Below are 21720 nucleotides of genomic sequence, written 5' to 3'. Positions count from 1 at the left end.
GAAGGGACGCTGGCGGTGTCTACTAAAACGCAATGACATTGCCATCACTCTGGTGCCAGATGTGGTTGCTGTTTGCTGTATCTTTCACAACTTTTGTGAGATACAGAAGGAACACTTTTACCTGAGTGGAATGTTGTGGACACAGAACTGTGCGATACTCCTGTAGAAGCAGCAGAAGCAGCCTACAAGGGGGAGATAAGTAGTGGCAATGCAGAGGAGATACGCAACACCCTCACTGCTAACTTAAGTAATATGACACAGTAGAGGACACAAGGGATATGTTGCAAAACATTTTTGGTTTTATTTTTTGTTCTTTGAAAGTTATGGTTTTATTGTTTCAGTAAAATTCTGTACATGTTACCTCACATGTATGAGTGTAATTATTACTTTGCAGTTTAAACTGCTGAAAAGTGCTGAATACACATAAATATCATTCTTAAAAACATTATAGAAGAATAAAAAAAGATTATTTGCCAATGTAGGCACATCAATAGAGGGTATAATGCTTTTACATTTTGCTTAACTTACAGCCCCATTTAAAGAAGTGGCTGAGGTAATGGCCAGCTATGGGTTGGACACTTGACAGGCCTGTAAAGTGCTGATTACACATGAACAATTTCAAAAAGACTAAAGACAAAGAATATTTGCCACCATAGGCACATAAATAGAGGGCATAATGCTTGTACATTTTGCTAAACGTACACCCCCATTTAAAGAAGTGGCTGAGGTAATGGCCAGCTATGGGCCGGACACTTGGCATTATTTACAAGTGTCTGTACGAAGTGCTGCCCAGTGGACGGGTGAGAGCTGTGCCATGTGGAGTATTATTCACTGTGGCATCTGGATAGGTATACACAGTGCCATGTGTAGTGTTATGCCCTGTGCCATCTGGACTATTATGCACTCTTTCATGTGGACTGCTATGCATTGTAACTTCAGGACTGGTCTGCTTATTGACATGTGGACTGCTACGCGCTGGGTCGTGTGATAAATTATTTGCTGTGCCATCTAGATAACTATGCACTGCGCCATAGTTAGTAGTATGGACTGTGCCCTCTGGAATATTATGTGGAGTAGCAGTATGTTGATTTGATTGGTTTGTTGCCATAAACTGCATGCCTTTGCTATGATGCTGGTAGTTTGCAAAATTGCCCTCAGAATATTGAGGAGGAGTATACACTGGATAAGGGTGTGGAGAGTGCGGATTGTGTAATCTAGACATCAGACCGTTAAGAAAGGAAATTTGAGCCTCTCTGTTTTCCCTAGAAATGCGTTCATGCATACCCACAAGTTGTGTGAGAAATGTATTTTGTAACTCTTTCTCGTTGTCAAAAAAGCGTTGTAGTCTGTGCCTGCATTTCTGCATCGGATTCTCGCAGCTGATTGACTAGGATTCTTGTCATAACGCGCATAGCTTGCTCCATCTTTGAAGTTTTTTCTTCCGTTCTGGGACGTCAAAGACTAGAAATGAAAAGAAACAACATATTTAAAATAGCAAATAGCAGTGATGTCAGCATATATGTGCTTGAGGCCTTCTTCCTCATGCGTATTAGCTTCACACTGCAACATTACAGTTTTTTGGTATTGGTCATGACAAAGATATCATGGAAGTGCGCAATTGTACAAACACTGCATGCTATGCACGATGTCTCCTTTCTTCGTGCTATTAGCGTGCAGTGTGACCTATGATGTTGTTAGCAGTTGTTATTAGTCATAAGTGGTGCAATAGGTAATGTTGCCTTCTAATATTGTTGAAATACAGAAACAGACAGGAACTGAATGTGTAACGCTGCATTCAAAAATAATAACAAGTGCAAACAACATCATTGTGGAATACGGCCCATACTATATACTGGATTTTAAATATAAGAAAAATCTTAAGTGTGTGTAAAATAAAAGCAAACAACTTACTGTTCCTATGAAACTTTGGCGCCTCAGTCTGCGCAGAAGTCGGTGTCCCAGCCGGAGTCACCACGCTGCTTCCAATGGTATCAACCTCGATAGTATCGGTGACTGGGTCCCCCACGGCAGCCGGCGGATCTGTGTCACTGATCTCAGTAATGTCATCATACAGCATTGGTGATGTCAGTGGGACGAATTGGCTGCTCTCTGGGATAGCGTTTCGTGAGGACGCACAACTGGACGATGAAATGGCAATGGGATTAACCAGTGTAGAATTGCCAAATACTTCATTGCACTGATCGTAGTAAAGCCACTCCATTCTAGCAGCACCACTTTTCCTCCTGTTGTGGTCGTGAACTTTGTTGTAATATTTGCGCAGAGCTTTCAATTTGTTCACTACCTGCTGCTGTGTCCGCACAATGCCCTTTGAGGTATGTATCTTGGCAGTGTTGGTGTACACTGTGGCGTCCTTCACTGTCCCAGTGATCTGCTTCCGGATCTCCTCCTCCCCTCTAACAGAAAGCACCTCCCTGATTTCTTCCTCCTTCCAATGCACCATGCTGTCTCCCTCCGTCTCCCCTGCAGCATAATGATGACCTCAGACGCCAGCGCCAGTGCTACGCCCGCTCAGCCAATCAGAGAGACCCTGCTGCTCAGCCAATCGCCAGTGCCCCACCAGCTCAGCCAATAAGCACTGTCAGCCGTGACCCATTTCTAAAATACCGGGTCGGACCCTTTCAGACAGCCGGCAACCCATGTAAGAGCCGGGTAAAACCCAGGTAAATTCCTGGGTTGAATTCCCAGGAACTCAGTTCCGTGTTGACCCTTTCAGACAGAAAAAAATCCCGGGTCGACCCTTCAGGAGCCGGAAAATTACCGGGTTCTTTTCTCTGTCTGAAAGGGGTATTACATTGCTCTTCAGAGCACCCAGCAGGATGTAATGGATTCCAAGATCGCTGGAGGTGCGGGATGCCGGCCAATATTGGATTTATTTTTAAAGGGTCAATCACTTACAAGGCATGGTCGGAATGACGACATCGGGATTTCGGCGTGGATGAAAATGCCAGCACCGGAATCCCTACTGCCGGCATCCCAAATGGAAGTATGCTAAGGCTCCTTAGGGTCAGGCCCGGGGGTAGGGGGGTTATAGCTGTAGGCTGCGGGGGAACAGTTACGGTTAGGATTTGGGGGGAAGCAAGGTTAGGTTTAGGCTGCTGTAGGGAGGTTTAGGCACTACAGGAGAGGGTTAGGGTGAGGCTGCAGTGGGGAAAAGATGAGGTTACATAGGCATGCACACGGGGGGTGCCTGGTGCGCACGGGCACCCCCTAATGTCTGGTACACCCTCCACACACGGCCACCCGGGGCATTAGCAGACAAGCGGACCCGGGTGGCAACGATCTACATCGGCGGGCTGTACATAGCAAAAGTGACAGGCGCGCAAGCGGCATTTAAAATGCAGCGCCGGTCACCAGCCAATCAGGAGTCGCGGCTCCTGACTGGCTGCCGGACCACGGTTTCTGGTTGGCTGGCGGCCGGCGCTGCATTTGAATTGCCACTGGCGAGCCTGTTACTCATGAGAATGCTGATTTACATACAGGACTAAAAGCAACACTTTAAAAAGACATCTTATACACTTTAAATGAAGCCGCTGCGGCCGCTAGACCTAATACACAACCTACATACTTATTAAACCATTAGCGTACAGAGTCCCGTACCGTGTACGGACTTTGCGTACAAACGCTGCGCTGGCTGTACAAAGTACACACAGCACGTACACACCCAAAGTTACACAGTAAACCCTTAACAGTTATGCATGCGATAGTAATACACTTTAAACCTTAGCAGGGAAAGAATACACAACACCAGATTGTATTTAAACGGCTGGGTTCCGACACCACAGCCTATTATTACTGAAAGGGGGTTACAATCACAAAGCAATACAATACAATAGAATAATGGCTACAGTCAATGTTACATACTTTTGGTTTCACCTGCGCTTCCCGGTCCGGTCCTCAGTCATCATGGGTGATGACCTTCAGAGTCTGTGATAGTGACCTGGCCTGCAGCTGGCTCTTTATACAGTAGATCAAAACATAATACATTAGACACTGCGTGCTCTTCTTCCATTGGTTTGGGGGTGGGACATATCCTGTGCACCGGGGATCATTGGTCAGCTCAAGAAGTGGGCGATGGCTAGGACTTGAGATGTGGTTTCTATTGTTTGTATCTGAGTTCCCGCCCCATGACCAGTTAAACCCAATCACATTAATCATACATAAATCTGGTATTATTAATAACTTAATGTGGTAATATATAATAATGTTCTTATTCCCACCAGATTAATGGTTACGTGACTCTGAATAATATGATCCCACACATGATATGATTATCTATTTCCATCGTCAAGATATACATATATCCATATACATACATATATATATATATATATATATATATATATATATATAAAGGCAACAAATACTCCGGCACTCATGGCATCCCCAAACAGTGGGTATAACTTGCTCCGGTGCCCTCCTCAGGGTGAAACCCTATGTATACGTACAGATGAACAATAAGAGGCGGCACTCAGCAGACTTGTGAAAAAACTTCAGACCAATATATTCAGTGCAGTCAACGTTTCGGGGACCACCTCCCCGTCTTCAGGACCTGAAGACGGGGAGGTGGTCCCCGAAACGTTGACTGCACTGAATATATTGGTCTGAAGTTTTTTCACAAGTCTGCTGGGTGCCGCCTCTTATTGTTCATCTGTACGTATATATATATATATATATATATATACACACACACATACTCCTGCTATTACAATTTGTCAGGAATTATATATATATATATATATATATATATATATATACACACACACACACACACACACACACACACACACATCTCCAAGAGTTTAGACTATGAATGTTAATATCTTAGATTTCTAAATGTCTGGTTTGTGTTTTGGTTAGCTATTGTTAATTGAGTTTCTCGCAGCTTAGGATCCTGGTCATTGTCTTTTTGTTTGTTTTGTCTTCAGGTGAGACAATGACAATCCAGTACTTATTGTTTCATTAGAAACTCGGCTACCCTAGTAAACAAAGGTGTTTGCCTTCTTCATAGAATTTCAAAGCTTAGTGTAAATATTGCCATTGTATTTTAGTCTCTGGGAGTTTTAATTTATGTGCGACCGATCTTCATGCTATTTAGAAGAAAAAGCAGACAGTGTGGGATTTATACAATATATAAATTAGATTTATGATATGTCTTTGTGGCTTTTCCATGAGAGTACAAATTCCACTGTAATTACTCATACCACGCTCTAATGCGCAGGACCGCGGGAGCGACCATACGCAATTTGCGAACATGTGCAATCACAGCCGAACACGTACGCACACGGAGGCCATCTATGTGGTGTTTGTATGCAATGTATGTGTTGTAATATTTTCTGACTTCGACACTCACTACTGTGCTACCCCACATCATGGCGCCCTGCCCTGGCTGACTACTGTGGTAAAGAAGCGGCGCTTGGCCTCACTGTCCGGCTCACATATAGGTGAGGGAGGCAACCAATGAAGTACGGATGGTGTAATGGTTAGCATTACTGCCTCACAGCACTGAGGTCATGGGTTCAATTCCCACCATGGCCCTAACTGTGTGGAGTTTGTATATTCTCCCCGTACTTGCGTGGGTTTCCTCCGGGTACTCCGGTTTCCTCCCACAATCCAAAAATATACTGGTAGGTTAATTGGCTCCTGACAAAATTAACCCTAGCATGAATGTGTGTGCGTGTACATGTGGTAGGGAATATATATATATATATATATATATATTTATTTATTATATAATAAATAATAATAATAATAATAATAATAATAAACAGTGGATGGAGAAGGGAGGATGCTGGGATACACAGAAGGAGGGAGGGGGAAACAGGCTTATAGAGTGAATGTGGGAGCCTGGTGGGGGGGGGGGGGGGGACACATGGTGAGAGACACAGAGTGAAGGGTGAGAGGCTGAGAGGCACAGAGTGAAGGGGTAGCAGGCTGGGAGGCACAGAGTGAAGGGTGAGAGGCACAGAGTGAAGGGGTAGCAGGCTGAGAGGCATATAGGGGGTAATTCTGAGTTGATCGCAGCAGGAACTTTGTTAGCAGTTGGGCAAAACCATGTGCACTGCAGGAGGGGCAGATATAACATGTGCAGAGAGAGTTAGATTTGGGTCGGGTGTATTCAAACTGAAATCTAAATTGCAGTGTAAAAATAAATCAGCCAGTATTTACCCTGCACAGAAACAAAATAACCCACCCAAATCTAACTCTCTCTGCAAATGTTATATCTGCCCCCCCTGCAGTGCACATGGTTTTGCCCAACTGCTAAAAAATTTCCTGCTGCGATCAACTTGGAATTACCCCCCATAGAGTGAGGCGTGAGCAGGCTGGGAGGCACAGAGTGAAAGGTGAAAAGCTGAGAGGCACAGAGTGAAGGGGTAGCAGACACGCCCCGCCGACAGTGCACACCCTAATAAAATGCACTGCGAATGCCTATGTGAGGTTAGTATACTTACCTTTCAGATGGCAGGATCCTGCGGGACAAATGCCGCCGACAGTATTTTGACCGCCGGCATCCCAAGCACCAGGATCCTGATACCATCCATTTAACCATTTAACTGTTTTATGCAATGGAACAGAAAGCTGACACCTGGTGAATGACATGGAGCCTGGCCTGGTGAAGTGACAATTAACTGTTACTGACAGGGCGCTGATTAGCGTTCAGCTACTGTGGAGAGGATTTTAAGATAAATATGGTTGATTGAAAGGTATTTTTTATCATCATACTGTAATCAGGAATAAAAAAAAAAAGACCATTTTCATCTTAAACAGACAAATAATGATCTATAGGTTCCACAATGGCACGTATAGTTTACACAGCATATACAGTTGGATTCCTATATTGCTTTACTGCCTCATTACTTCTAGATAGATGCTGAAGGATTATCCCTCCATAAGCACATATGTTTCATTTTATGTGCACAGTAAATTATGATGAGCTTATCCTATTTGATTCATATGGGTTAAAAAATAGAAGCAACGATAATATATTTGAATGATAATACAAGAAACCCAAACCTCAGAAAGACCTATATTCTATCTGTCCCAAATAGCAAATAATAACAAAATGGGGCAGTCAATTATACCGAGGCTGAATTTACCCATAAACACTATACAAACAGAAAGTGAAAATACAGTGTACAGCGCTATATAAGAGAATTATATACAAACAGTAAATAACCCAAATCATAGTGAAAGTAGCATCAGAGAGTAGTCACCAGGTCTCCCCAGACACATGACTGGGAAATGATGAAGTGACACATGACCTAAGGTTGAAGTGTTGACATCACTCAAATTACACTAGTCATTTCTATCACCCCCTACCAGCTTCACATCATTACCCTGACCTCTCTGAGTCCATTAATGCAAAACAACATCATCAATCATGATGTATCAATAACCCACTCCATGTTCCAGTTCATTTTAAACATGCTATGTGGGAAAATTACTTTATAGTCTGTATTAGCAACTAATTATGAACAAATTATTTACACGGTAGTTTGAATGGTACTAAGAGTTACATGCTCGCTATGGGGCTGATTATGAGGTGGGAGCAAAGCAAAACAGAAGTAACTTTGCGCCTTAGCAGAACCATGGTGCTCTGCAGGTGGGGCAGATGTAACATGTGCAGAGACTGAGACCGTAGGGGCATCTAAACTCAAATGTAAAGTTACGCTACGTGCAAAAACAGCTAATAAACATAAGTATTTGCACCCCTTGCCTTGCCACATGGTTTTTCCAGGAATAAATGTACTTGCTTTCTTTGCTTTGCTTCCAAATCAGAAACAGCTCCTTTATGTTTTTAGCATATAGTACATGTGCAATAGATGTGTTTATTGTCCTCAGATTGTGAGACTGTGCAGCTCTGGCTGTACATAGGAGAGCTTATCCCCGTTTTTAAATTAATTTATAACATTTTTGCAATTTATTTCTTGCTGCTATATGTTTAGTATGAATATTAGCAGTTGTAATTATTATGTTTCTTTAATATGAAATAGGATTTGAAAATAAACAATTATTACCTGAAATGCTAATTCTCTATAGAATATACTGTAAGTTCTAATAATATATACAAATATACGTGTAAAATGACAGCTTTCACAGAGTGACTTCACATACGTTTAGTATGCAGAATGAACAATACTGCGGGTAACTTTTCTATGCCTTGTGCTGTATGTGATTGATTGGCTAAATACAATTTGGCAAGGTATGGCAACTTTTATATATACATTCGTAAATGCTTCAGATAGTTTCCACTGGGCTACAGCAGTGCACTGTTCAGTGACAATGAAAAACCTTGGCAGATACTGCAATTGGTTCAGTGGGGCGCCAGTCAGGATCTCGGCTGTCGGGATGCCGGCAGTCAGAACACCGACACCAGAATTCCGACACTATTTGGATTGCTGACAACGGCATCCCGATTATGGCCACCACCCAGGTGCCGGAATCCCAACAGCCAAGATCCCGAATGCTCATCCACCGGGACGCAGGACAGGTTGGATGGGGAGGTTAGGCTTCGGCTTCGGGGGGAGGGTTAGGCTGCGTCCCGGGGGTTAGGTTTAGGCTGGTCCTATGGAGGGATAGGGTTAGGCTGCGTCCCGGGGGTTAGGTTTAGGCTGGTCCTATGGAGGGATATGGTTAGGCTGCGAGGAAGGGGAGTTAGTTTTAGGCATCACCGGAGAGTGTTAGGCTGCTGGAAGGGGGGGCTGTTAGGTTTAGGCTGTGGGGAGGGCGGGGTAGGGAGTTTTCCGATCATTGGGCTGCTGCAGTCAGTATTCTAACCGCCGGCATCCCATACGCCGGCTGATTAATCCCAACCCATTCAGTGTATTCTGGGTGGTGTAATACTGTTACCTGGTCAATGGGGAGCTAAAGGGGATTTCATTATATAGAATATTCAAGAGGCACTCAATATCCCGGCTGTTGGGATCCCTGCGCTCTGCATATCGGCGCCGGGATCCCGACTGCCAGGATACCAACAATTATTCTCTCTCGTGGTTTCCACAACACCCCTGGAGGGAGAATAAATAGAGTGGTGCACATAGCGCGCCACCGTGCCCGCAAGGGGCTCTTTTGTGCTCACCGCGGCATTCTGGCGGTTGGGATCCTGGCGCCGGTATGCCAGCGCTGGGATCCCGGGTGCCGGCATATCGTTGTACACCCAGAATATTCACTGTGTAATTTATGTCTAGGAAAATGTTGAGAGTAACAGTGCTTACCTTCAGTTTTCCAGTCCTTTTGAGATACAAATTTCTGTAAAAGGAAAGACAGTCTTATTTTTTACAGCACAGGAATTTATTCTACACATGATGCATTAGAATTTATGCCTGTTAGCTACACAATCACATACAGTGAAAGAAGACACTTTGCGATCCAGTATTATTATTAATAGTAGTAGTAGTAGTAGTAGTAGTAGTAGTAGTAGTAGTAGTAGTAGTAGTAGCACTATTTTATTTTTAAAACACCAACATGTTTAACAGCTCTGTAGTGACAATGCAGCAATGATATCACTGGTTTACAGAGAAATTAAGCACTCTATCATATAATTAGTATTGGTTATGTAGAACATGTCCATAGGTATTACCGCAGCAATACTTGTCTACAAAGCTGTGCATACACTGTACAATTATCTGCCAGATCTGGCTGGTTGGAGTAAAAATCTGGTAATGGATGAGATAAAATGACAATAGACCATTTGCTCCCAAACACTGGGAAACAGACAAAAACTGTCGTTCAAACAAGTTGGTTAAATAACTAATTTAACCAATTTGTCTGAACGTCAGGTTTTGTCCATTTTCCAGGATTGGGAGGAAATTGTCAATTGTCATTTGCTCTGATCCATTACCAAATTTTCATTCCAACCAGCCAGCTCTGCCCATACACTTGTGCAATGCCCCCTCAACGCGACATCGCGGAGCATCGTGATTACCATGCGATAGATTGCATCAGTGGCGGAACTAGCGAGCGGTGGCCCCCCGCCCCATCCCATCCAAGTCCACCCCCTCACCCCTGGAGAGGGGGACCTGCTCAGGGCCAGAGAAATGGATACCTAGCAACAGTGCCGTAACTAGACATTTTAGCACTGTGTGCAAGAAACGGCATCGGAGCCCCACCCCTGCATGCAAAAAAGGGGCAGTGCGCGCCGTAGGCGCGCGCAAAAATACATAGTGGCGTGGCTTCGTGGGGAAGGGGTGTGGCCACAAAATAATACCAATTCATAAAACGGTGCACAGTAGTCTCCATTATTCAAATTACACCGCACAGTAGCACCACTACACCAGGTAAAGACCCTTTTACACCTTACGGCGGACAGATTCCTCTTTTTACTCATTACGGCAGACAGCGTCCCCTTTTTACACATTACGGCAGACAGCGTCCCCATTTTTACACATTACGGCAGACAGCGTGCACTTTTTACACATAACGGCAGACAGCGTCCCCTTTTTACACATAACGGCACACAGCTTGCCCTTGTTACACATAGTGGCAGACAGCGTACACTTTTTACACATAACGGCAGACCGCGTGCCCTTGTTAAACATAGCGGCAGACAGCGTACACTTTTTACACATAACGGCAGACAGCGTCCCCCTTTTTACACATTACGGCAGACAGCGTACACTTTTTACACATAACGGCAGACAGCGTCCCCTTTTTACACATTACGGCAGACAGCGTCCCCCTTTTTACACATAACGGCAGGCAGATTCCCCATTTTTACACATTGCGGCAGGCAGATTCCCCATTTTTACACAGCGGCAGGCAGATTCCCCCTTTTTACACATTGCGGCAGGCAGATTCCCCATTTTTACACATTGCGGCAGGCAGATTCCCCCTTTTTACACATTGCGGCAGACAGCGTCCCCATTTTTACACATAGCGACAGGCAGATTCCCCATTTTTACACATTGCGGCAGGCAGATTCCCCCTTTTTACACATTGCGGCAGGCAGATTCCCCATTTTTACACATAGCGGCAGGCAGATTCCCCCTTTTTACACATTGCGGCAGGCAGATTCCCCCTTTTTACACATTGCGGCAGGCAGATTCCCCCTTTTTACACATTGCGGCAGGCAGATTCCCCCGTTTTACACATTGCGGCAGGCAGATTCCCCATTTTTACACATTGCGGAAGGCAGTCCCAAGACAGAAAGAAAGAAAGAAAGAAAGAAAGAAAGAAAGAGAAAGAAAGAAAGAAAGAAAGAGAAAGAAAGAAAGAATTATACTTACCCTCTCTGCTGGCTCAGGCTCCTCGGTGCAGCTACTGACGATTCCCGGGCAGTAGAGAAGGAGGAGGAGGGAGGTGGAGGAGGGAGCCGCAGCAGCACTGTGTTATTGGTGGAGGCGCTGCTGCCCCTCTGCTTCACTATAGGCTGTTCTCGGAAGACAGCCTATAGTGAAGCAGAGGGGCAGCAGCAGCAGCGCCTCCACCAGTATCAAAGCGCTGCTGCGGCTCCCTCCTCCACCTCCCTCCTCCTCCTTACCCCCGTGCCGCTGCAGTGCGCTCCTCTCCTCTGGGCGGCTGTGTGCTGCGGGCAGCGGTTGCCGGCAGCACACAGCGGCATGTAATGAGTCAGTTTGACTCATTACATGCTTTGGGCCCCTGGACAGAGGCGGGCCCCAGTGCAACGCACTGGTTGCACTGGCGGTAGTTCCGCCTCTGGATTGCATGGTAATCATGTGATGGGCACATCACCATCGAGTGGGAGCGGCCTCATGCGATCGCACTGCGATGTGATAAATATTAAGGGCAGCACACACTATCATGAGATGTGATATTCGAGCGGCGTGCTCGTGCATCGCGTCGCATGGTACCTTAAATTTGCATATAATCCTTTGATTTCTCTCACAGATGCTGTAGAAATCGAAGGATTGTATGCGCTATCGCACAAGTGTATGGGCACCCTAAGATTGCTGAGTAATTTTATATATAATAGTTTGTTTTATTTAGGGGGATATTAAGTGTTTTGCAATGTGCCGCTGGACATCACAGCAATTTCCGGCTGCACACATTACCACTTATTATAGTAAAGAGCCTATGATTTTTCTGCACACTATGGGGTGTGAGGAAAAGGAAGTGAAGAGCTATAATAGGAGCTACCTGTAATGATAAATGGGAGAAGGTATACGGAATTAATGGAAGGGTTATAAGGATTCTGTGTTAGATTGCAGTATTGTCATATTAAGATGTTGCTGCAGTATATAGGAATCCTAAACTAGTGCTGTTACCTGGGATTTGCAATCAGGTATGCACAAACACATGCACGTACTTGAGCGAATCCATACAATAGTATCCCCAATTCAAATTATGCCACACAGTAATAATGTCCTTTATTCATGTTACACCACATAGTAGTGCCCTTTATGCACGTCATGCCACACGGTAGAGTCCATTCACGTTTTGCCACACAGTAGTAGCACCCCTTATACACATTATGCCACACACAGTAGTATTGCCCATTACAACACATTATGCCACACACACAGTAATGCCCATTACGCCAAACACAATAATGCCTATTATGCCACAGACAGTAATACTCACTATAACACATCATGCCACACAACAATAATTCTCATTATGCCACACAAAGTAATGCCCATTGCCACACACACAGTAATGCCCATTATGCCACACACAGTAATGCTCACTATAACACATTATGCCACACACAATAATTCCCATTATGCCACACACAATAATTCCCATTATGCCACACACAGTAATGCTCACTATAACACATTATGCCACACACAGTAATGCCCATTATAACACATTATGCCACACAAGGTAATGTCCATTATAATATATTATGTAAGACACAGTAATGTCCCATATACTGAAAAATTACTTGACAGAGTTTTGGGGTAGAATGGAACAGAGAAACACTGCATCCCGCCAGGTGCTGCCATCTTGCCTGCGCGTTTCCCGCAGTTTCAGCCTCTAGCTGCCACCATCTTCCTGGAGGTTCCTCAAATACTGTTGGTGTCTAGAGCACCTGATGCTGTCCGCCCAGTGTTCCACCAAATACGTGGCTGCGTGATGTCACAATGCAGCCATGTCTTTCAGAAACCCGACCAACTGCTCTGCAGCTAGACTGGCCCATCTGTACATTGGCCCTCCTGGCATTTGTCAGAACTGCCAGATGTCCAGTCTGGCCTTGCTCAGGAAGGTATTAATACACGTTTCTAAAACAGGCAACAACTGACAAGAAATGAAAGTAAACTGATTTGTATTATATGTAAAATTGTTACTGAATACCATGTAAATGAAAATACTATAGGGGGGATTTATTAAGTCTTAGAGAGAGATAAATTACCAACTAATTAGCTTATAGCATAGCTTGCAAAATGACAGCTAAATCTCCCCTCTGATATTTTAAATGAAGCTCCAGATCTGTGTTCAGTCTTTCCTGATAAGTATTAATTGTCCAAGCGATGTTCCACAATGCCCTGCTCTGCTGTCAACCTGTGTGAGTCCCTCACTGAGCCCTTCCACCCGGCTCTGGTCCCGCTTGTGCCACCGCTGGTGTTGTGTACATGACCTTCGCCATCTTGGGATCCCGGCTGCTGGGTCTTGGCCATAGCACGCCGACACTCTGCTGGTCTTGCCCGCTACTTCCACTATCTAGCCTCCTGCTTCCTGTGGGTTACAATCCACTGCACGCTGCCACTTAGCTGCTGGGCACGGACGTGCTTCTGTTTACTGTCGCTGCTCTGGGGATGAGTGGTCGCACCTACTGAGATCTTTGCGGGTCCCCCACCAGGATCATCTAAAGGGCCCTACACACTTACCAATGTGTGCGGCCGATATGAACAATCTCATTCAGTAATGAACGATAATTCGTTCATATCGTCCAGTGTGTATGCACAAACGATGAAAGATGCGCGTCCCCGCAGTCATTCATCGTTGGTTCTGCATAGCAAGCCAATTTGGACGATGGTCGGTAATCGTTGAAATCGACCATCGTCCAAATCGGAAGCGTCGGCAAGTGTGTAGGACCCATAAGAATGCCTGGATGGCAATCTCTACTGATGCTGCATATGTATACTCTGCTGTCCATCCACATCTTAGTTGCAATGCTGTAAACACAAGTGGCTGTGCTGCTGTCACTGTGTCCATCCACAAGTGGCTGTGCTGCTGTCACTGTGTCCATCCACAAGTGGCAATGCCATCCTGTGCTGTTAGGTGATACTTAAAGTGGCTGTGAGGTGCCCATGCAGAAGTGACTGTGCTGTGTCCATTAAGTAGCTGTGCTGTGTCCATCCACAAGCTGTCTCCATTCCCCTTAGTATAATTCAATTTCTGTCACACAGTGGTGCTGCACTGACTCCGCAAGCATACTCCACTCACTGAATTCACAAATAAGCAGTGGGACCATATTGTCAGTTGTGAAAAAAGTTAAATTTTTTTTTAAAGTTAATAAAATGTAAAAAAGTTACAAAATGTTTTATTTTTTTAAGATTGTACAACCTGTGTGCGCTGTATCTTAGTACACTGTTCTCAGTGCACTTTGTTCACTTCACGTACACATATAAAAGCAGTCTGACTCCACGCAGTGTGAGCTGAGCTGCCAGTGGAAAAAAGTAAAAAATATACTTTCTAATTTGTTTGTACTCTTCTGTGCACTGTACCCCAGTGCGCTTTGTTCACTACACGTACACATATAAAATCAGTCTGACGCCATTCAGTGTGAGCTGAGCTGCCAGTGAAAAAATGGATAACAATCACTTTAGAGAAGAGCAGGGGCAGCAACCCAATACTATCACTGCAGCTGCTGCCACCAGTCATGATGATACTAGTCCTTCAATGTCATCTACTAAAGCCGATGCCCAAGAGAACAGAGGGTTTAAGTCAGGGCATCTCAAATAAAAAAACAACAATATTTTACAGTGGTAAAAAAACACCTCTATGAAAGGGAAAGGTTGGTGAAGAAAAACATAAAATTGCCAACATGCCATTCACAACACGCAGTGGCAAGGAAAGACTCAGGCCTTGGCCTTTATTTATGAGTGGTGGTTCTGCAACTGTAAGGCACCTTCTTCTGCCTCTCATGATGATGCAAGACCTTTTCATTCAGTCTAGAAGAGGTTTAAAAAAATGAAAACCACAAAGGCAGTAGAACAAACTATGTGTCCAGAACTGTCACACATCCCCACGGAGAATCTAGAGGTGTCCACATTAGGTATGTGTGAGTCTGACATTTTCTTACACTGTGCTTACAGAGAAACCTGATTTTGTCTTCTACCATTTCTGTACCATCTGCACATGTGGAGTAAAGATGGTGATGAAGATATAATAGAAAATGAGTATGCTTTTGTGGAATTGGAACAGGATGAGGGGGATATGTGTGTACTAATACTATCTGACAATGACGATGAGGATGTTGATAATGTTTTTGTAAGTCAGTCACCAATGGCTGCAGTTCTTGCTTGTGATAAATTAAAGCTATTGTTATATCTGGACATAAGACTAAAAAAGCCACCTCTTGGGTGTGAAATTATTTTTACCCAAATCCTGTCAATGATTGTGAAGGCATCTGCTCCATTTGTGAGTAGTGATGAGCACCGGAAATTTTTCGGGTTTTGTGTTTTGGTTTTGGGTTCGGTTCCGCGGCCGTGTTTTGGGTTCGAATGCGTTTTGGCAAAACCTCACCGAATTTTTTTTTGTCGGATTCGGGTGTGTTTTGGATTCGGGTGTTTTTTTCAAAAAACCCTAAGAAACAGCTTAAATCATAGAATTTGGGGGTCATTTTGATCCCAAAGTATTATTAACCTCAATAACCATAATTTCCACTCATTTTCAGTCTATTCTGAACACCTCACACCTCACAATATTATTTTTAGTCCTAAAATTTGCACCGAGGTCGCTGGATGGCTAAGCTAAGCGACCCAAGTGGCCGACACAAACACCTGGCCCATCTAGGAGTGGCACTGCAGTGTCACGCAGGATGGCCCTTCCAAAAAACACTCCCCAAACAGCACATGACGCAAAGAAAAAAAGAGGCGCAATGAGGTAGCTGTGTGAGTAAGCTAAGCGACCCTAGTGGCCGACACAAACACCTGGCCCATCTAGGAGTGGCACTGCAGTGTCACGCAGGATGGCCCTTCCAAAAAACACTCCCCAAACAGCACATGACGCAAAGAAAAAAAGAGGCGCAATGAGGTAGCTGTGTGAGTAAGCTAAGCGACCCTAGTGGCCGACACAAACACCTGGCCCATCTAGGAGTGGCACTGCAGTGTCACGTAGGATGGCCCTTCCAAAAAACACTCCCCAAACAGCACATGACGCAAAGAAAAAAAGAGGCGCAATGAGGTAGCTGTGTGAGTAAGCTAAGCGACCCTAGTGGCCGACACAAACACCTGGCCCATCTAGGAGTGGCACTGCAGTGTCACGCAGGATGGCCCTTCCCAAAAACACTCCCCAAACAGCACATGACGCAAAGAAAAAAAGAGGCGCAATGAGGTAGCTGTGTGAGTAAGCTAAGCGACCCTAGTGGCCGACACAAACACCTGGCCCATCTAGGAGTGGCACTGCAGTGTCACGCAGGATGGCCCTTCCAAAAAACACTCCCCAAACAGCACATGATGCAAAGAAAAAAAGAGGCGCAATGAGGTAGCTGTGTGAGTAAGCTAAGCGACCCTAGTGGCCGACACAAACACCTGGCCCATCTAGGAGTGGCACTGCAGTGTCACGCAGGATGGCCCTTCCAAAAAACACCCCCCAAACAGCACATGACGCAAAGAAAAATGAAAGAAAAAAGAGGTGCAAGATGGAATTGTCCTTGGGCCCTCCCACCCACCCTTATGTTGTATAAACAGGACATGCACACTTTAACCAACCCATCATTTCAGTGACAGGGTCTGCCACACGACTGTGACTGAAATGACGGGTTGGTTTGGACCCCCACCAAAAAAGAAGCAATTAATCTCTCCTTGCACAAACTGGCTCTACAGAGGCAAGATGTCCACCTCATCATCATCCTCCGATATATCACCGTGTACATCCCGCTCCTCACAGATTATCAATTCGTCCCCACTGGAATCCACCATCTCAGCTCCCTGTGTACTTTGTGGAGGCAATTGCTGCTGGTCAATGTCTCCACGGAGGAATTGATTATAATTCATTTAAATGAACATCATCTTCTCCACATTTTCTGGATTGCTGACAAGGTGAGCGGCGGCACTAAACACTCTTTCGGAGTACACACTTGTGGGAGGGCAACTTAGGTAGAATAAAGCCAGTTTGTGCAAGGGCCTCCAAATTGCCTCTTTTTCCTGCCAGTATAAGTACGGACTGTCTGACGTGCCTACTTGGATGCGGTCACTCATATAATCCTCCACCATTCTTTCAATGGGGAGAGAATCATATGCAGTGACAGTAGACGACATGTCCGTAATCGTTGTCAGGTCCTTCAGTCCGGACCAGATGTCAGCATCAGCAGTCGCTCCAGACTGCCCTGCATCACCGCCAGCGGGTGGGCTCGGAATTCTGAGCCTTTTCCTCGCACCCCCAGTTGCGGGAGAATGTGAAGGAGGAGATGTTGACAGGTCGCATTCCGCTTGACTTGACAATTTTGTCACCAGCAGTTCTTTGAACCCCAGCAGACTTGTGTCTGCCGGAAAGAGAGATCCAAGGTAGGTTTTAAATCTAGGATCGAGCACGGTGGCCAAAATGTAGTGCTCTGATTTCAACAGATTGACCACCCGTGAATCCTTGTTAAGCGAATTAAGGGCTCCATCCACAAGTCCCACATGCCTAGCGGAATCGCTCTGTGTTAGCTCCTCCTTCAATGTCTCCAGCTTCTTCTGCAAAAGCCTGATGAGGGGAATGACCTGACTCAGGCTGGCAGTGTCTGAACTGACTTCACGTGTGGCAAGTTCAAAAGGTTGCAGAACCTTGCACAACGATGAAATCATTCTCCACTGCGCTTGAGACAGGTGCATTCCACCTCCTATATCGTGCTCAGTTGTATAGGCTTGAATGGCCTTTTGCTGCTCCTCCAACCTCTGAAGCATACAGAGGGTTGAATTCCACCTCGTTACCACTTCTTGCTTCAGATGATGGCAGGGCAGGTTCAGGCGTTTTTGGTGGTGCTCCAGTCTTCTGTACGTGGTGCCTGTACGCCGAAAGTGTCCCGCAATTCTTCTGGCCACCGACAACATCTCTTGCACGCCCCTCTCGTTTTTTAAATAATTCTGCACCACCAAATTCAAGGTATGTGCAAAACATGGGACGTGCTTAAATTTGCCCAGATTTAATGCACACACAATATTGCTGGCATTGTCCGATGCCACAAATCCACAGGAGAGTCCAATTGGGGTAAGCCATTCTGCGATGATCTTCCTCAGTTGCCGTAAGAGGTTTTTAGCTGTGTGCGTATTCTGGAAAGCGGTGATACAAAGCGTAGCCTGCCTAGGAAAGAGTTGGCGTTTGCGAGATGCTGCTACTGGTGCCGCCGCTGCTGTTCTTGCGGCGGGAGTCCATACATCTACCCAGTGAGCTGTCACAGTCATATAGTCCTGAGCCTGCCCTGCTCCACTTGTCCACATGTCCGTGGTTAAGTGGACATTGGGTACAACTGCATTTTTTAGGACACTGGTGAGTCTTTTTCTGAGGTCTGTGTACATTTTCGGTATCGCCTGCCTAGAGAAATGGAACCTAGATGGTATTTGGTACCGGGGACACAGTACCTCCAACAAGTCTCTAGTTGGCTCTGCAGTAATGATGGATACCGGAACCACGTTTCTCACCGCCCAGGATGCCAAGGCCTCAGTTATCCGCTTTGCAGCAGGATGACTGCTGTGATATTTCATCTTCCTCGCAAAGGACTGTTGGACAGTCAATTGCTTGGTGGAAGTAGTAAAAGTGGTCTTACGAGTACGACTTCCCCTCTGGGATGACCATCGACTCCCAGCAGCAACAACAGCAGCGCCAGCAGCAGTAGGCGTTACACGCAAGGATGCATCGGAGGAATCCCAGGCAGGAGAGGACTCGTCAGAATTGCCAGTGACATGGCCTGCAGGACTATTGGCATTCCTGGGGAAGGAGGAAATTGACACTGAGGGAGTTGGTGGGGTGGTTTGCGTGAGCTTGGTTACAAGAGGAAGGGATTTACTGGTCAGTGGACTGCTTCCGCTGTCGCCCAAAGTTTTTGAACTTGTCACTGACTTATGATGAATGCGCTGCAGGTGACGTATAAGGGAGGATGTTCCGAGGTGGTTAACGTCCTTACCCCTACTTATTACAGCTTGACAAAGGCAACACACGGCTTGACAAATGTTGTCCGCATTTCTGTTGAAATACTTCCACACCGAAGAGCTGATTTTTTTGGTATTTTCACCAGGCATGTCAATGGCCCTATTCCTCCCACGGACAACAGGTGTCTCCCCGGGTGCCTGACTTAAACAAACCACCTCACCATCAGAATCCTCCTGGTCAATTTCCTCCCCAGCGCCAGCAACACCCATATCCTCCTCATCCTGGTGTACTTCAACACTGACATCTTCAATCTGACTATCAGGAACTGGACTGCGGGTGCTCCTTCCAGCACTTGCAGGGGGCGTGCAAATGGTGGAAGGCGCATACTCTTCACGTCCAGTGTTGGGAAGGTCAGGCATCGCAAACGACACAATTGGACTCTCCTTGTGGATTTGTGATTTCGAAGAACGCACAGTTCTTTGCTGTGCTTTTGCCAGCTTGAGTCTTTTCATTTTTCTAGCGAGAGGCTGAGTGCTTCCATCCTCATGTGAAGCTGAACCACTAGCCATGAACATAGGCCAGGGCCTCAGCCGTTCCTTGCCACTCCGTGTGGTAAATGGCATATTGGCAAGTTTACACTTCTCCTCTGACAATTTTATTTTAGATTTTTGAGTCCTTTTTTTACTGATATTTGGTGTTTTGGATTTTACATGCTCTGTACTATGACATTGGGCATCGGCCTTGGCAGACGACGTTGCTGGCATTTCATCGTCTCGGCCATGACTAGTGGCAGCAGCTTCAGCACGAGGTGGAAGTCGATCTTGATCTTTCCCTATTTTTGGAACCTCAACATTTTTGTTCTCCATATTTTAATAGGCACAACTAAAAGGCACCTCAGGTAAACAATGGAGATGGATGGATACTAGTATACTTATGGATGGACGAGCGACTGCCGACACAGAGGTAGCTACAGCCGTGGACTACCGTACTGCGTCTGCTGCTAATATAGACTGGATGATAATGATATAAAAAATATATATATATCACTACTGCAGCCGGACAGGTATATATTATATAATGACGGACCTGCTGGACACTGTCAGCACTGCAGACTCCTAAAGTAAGCTACTAGTATCAAGAAGATAGAAAAAAAAAAAAAACACCACGGGTAGGTGGTATACAATTATGGATGGACGAGCGACTGCCGACACAGAGGTAGCTACAGCCGTGGACTACCGTACTGCGTCTGCTGCTAATATAGACTGGATGATAATGAGATATAATATATATATATATATATATCACTACTGCAGCCGGACAGGTATATATTATATAATGACGGACCTGCTGGACACTGTCAGCTCAGCACTGCAGACTCCTAAAGTAAGCTACTAGTAGTATCAAGAAGATAGAAAAAAAAAACACCACAGGTAGGTGGTATACAATTATGGATGGACGAGCGACTGCCGACACAGAGGTAGCTACAGCCGTGGACTACCGTACTGCGTCTGCTGCTAATATATACTGGATGGTAATGAGATATAAAATATATATATATATATCACTACTGCAGCCGGACAGGTATATATTATATAATGACGGACCTGCTGGACACTGTCAGCTCAGCACTGCAGACTCCTAAAGTAAGCTACTAGTATCAAGAAGATAGAAGAAAAAAAAAACACCACGGGTAGGTGGTATACAATTATGGATGGACGAGCGACTGCCGACACAGAGGTAGCTACAGCCGTGGACTACCGTACTGCGTCTGCTGCTAATATAGACTGGATGATAATGAGATATAAAATATATATATATCACTACTGCAGCCGGACAGGTATATATTATATAATGACGGACCTGCTGGACACTGTCAGCTCAGCACTGCAGACTCCTAAAGTAAGCTACTAGTATCAAGAAGATAGAGGAAAAAAAAACACCACGGGTAGGTGGTATACAATTATGGATGGACGAGCGACTGCCGACACAGAGGTAGCTACAGCCGTGGACTACCGTACTGCGTCTGCTGCTAATATAGACTGGATGATAATGAGATATAAAATATATATATATCACTACTGCAGCCGGACAGGTATATATTATATAATGACGGACCTGCTGGACACTGTCAGCTCAGCACTGCAGACTCCTAAAGTAAGCTACTAGTATCAAGAAGATAGAAAAAAAAAAACACCACGGGTAGGTGGTATACAATTATGGATGGACGAGCGACTGCCAACACAGAGGTAGCTACAGCCGTGGACTACCGTACTGCGTCTGCTGCAGTGCTAATATAGACTGGATGATGATATAAAAAATATATATATATCACTACTGCAGCCGGACAGGTATATATTATATAATGACGGACCTGCTGGACACTGTCAGCAGAATGCGTTTATAGAATAAAAACACCACACGACGAGTGTTTAACTTTTTCAGGCAGACAATCACAATATACTGGTGGTCAGTGGTCACTGGTCAGTCACACTGGCAGTGGCACTC

At 45.3% G+C, this 21720-nt stretch overlaps 1 protein-coding gene across 1 annotated transcript in view; it reads right to left on the bottom strand.

The window, feature by feature from the left end:
• The window catches only part of STARD8 (StAR related lipid transfer domain containing 8), a 443153-nt gene that overhangs the window by 368091 nt on the left and 53342 nt on the right, over positions 1–21720 (bottom strand). Inside the window, exon 2 of the mRNA XM_063937082.1 lies at positions 9234–9267. Coding sequence (XP_063793152.1) covers positions 9234–9267 — 34 coding nt within the window. The remainder of the gene's footprint in view (positions 1–9233; positions 9268–21720) is intronic.

The sequence above is a fragment of the Pseudophryne corroboree genome, chromosome 8 (assembly GCF_028390025.1).
Source record: "Pseudophryne corroboree isolate aPseCor3 chromosome 8, aPseCor3.hap2, whole genome shotgun sequence".
NCBI classification, from domain to species: domain Eukaryota; kingdom Metazoa; phylum Chordata; class Amphibia; order Anura; family Myobatrachidae; genus Pseudophryne; species Pseudophryne corroboree.
The sequence above is the reverse complement of the archived record's forward strand: the minus strand, read 5'-3'. Positions and strand labels throughout refer to the sequence as shown.